This window comes from Morone saxatilis, unplaced genomic scaffold (genome assembly GCF_004916995.1).
Source record: "Morone saxatilis isolate NCDOM2014 unplaced genomic scaffold, NCSU_SB_2.0 Contig17, whole genome shotgun sequence".
Taxonomy (NCBI): domain Eukaryota; kingdom Metazoa; phylum Chordata; class Actinopteri; family Moronidae; genus Morone; species Morone saxatilis.
Window position 1 is genome coordinate 15,961,503 of NW_023339729.1, and position 459 is coordinate 15,961,961.

The 459-nt window shown below is 34.0% G+C and overlaps 1 protein-coding gene across 1 annotated transcript in view; it reads right to left on the reverse strand.

The window, feature by feature from the left end:
• The window catches only part of haspin (histone H3 associated protein kinase), a gene marked incomplete at its 5' end in the record, with an annotated part of 10,796 nt that overhangs the window by 3,565 nt on the left and 6,772 nt on the right, over positions 1-459 (reverse strand). Inside the window, 1 exon segment of the mRNA XM_035659410.1 lies at positions 168-253. Within this exon segment, the coding sequence (XP_035515303.1) occupies positions 168-253 (86 nt within the window).

The following is a 459-nucleotide window of genomic DNA, read 5'->3' on the forward strand; positions in this document are numbered from 1 at the left end:
ATATATATATATATAAAAAACTAAATATCACTAAACTGAAACATGACCCCCCACCCCCCCGCAAAAAAAGAAAATGTGAGGAAAACATCTTTGTTGTCACAACAGGGTGTATTATAATGTCCCAGAAAATTAAGTAGTGTGGCATGCAATGTTAGTTTACTACTTACTTTGAGATAATAATCTCATGGAGAATCTCTCCAAAGGTCTTCTGGTCCTCTCCATTCACCTTCTCAGTGCCCTCTACTGGAATGATCTATCAGGACAAGATTCACTGTTTTACTGGAGAATTTACTCACTTTTTCTTTTTCATTCATTTATGACAAATATTTATTGCTGAGCAAATGTGATCTTTCTTGGTATTTGACATGCCTATTTTTTAATTTAACACAACATTCCGGAGTTTGGAGATTCACTCTTGACCTATGAAACACAAATGGGATAAAATATTATAAACTCAAG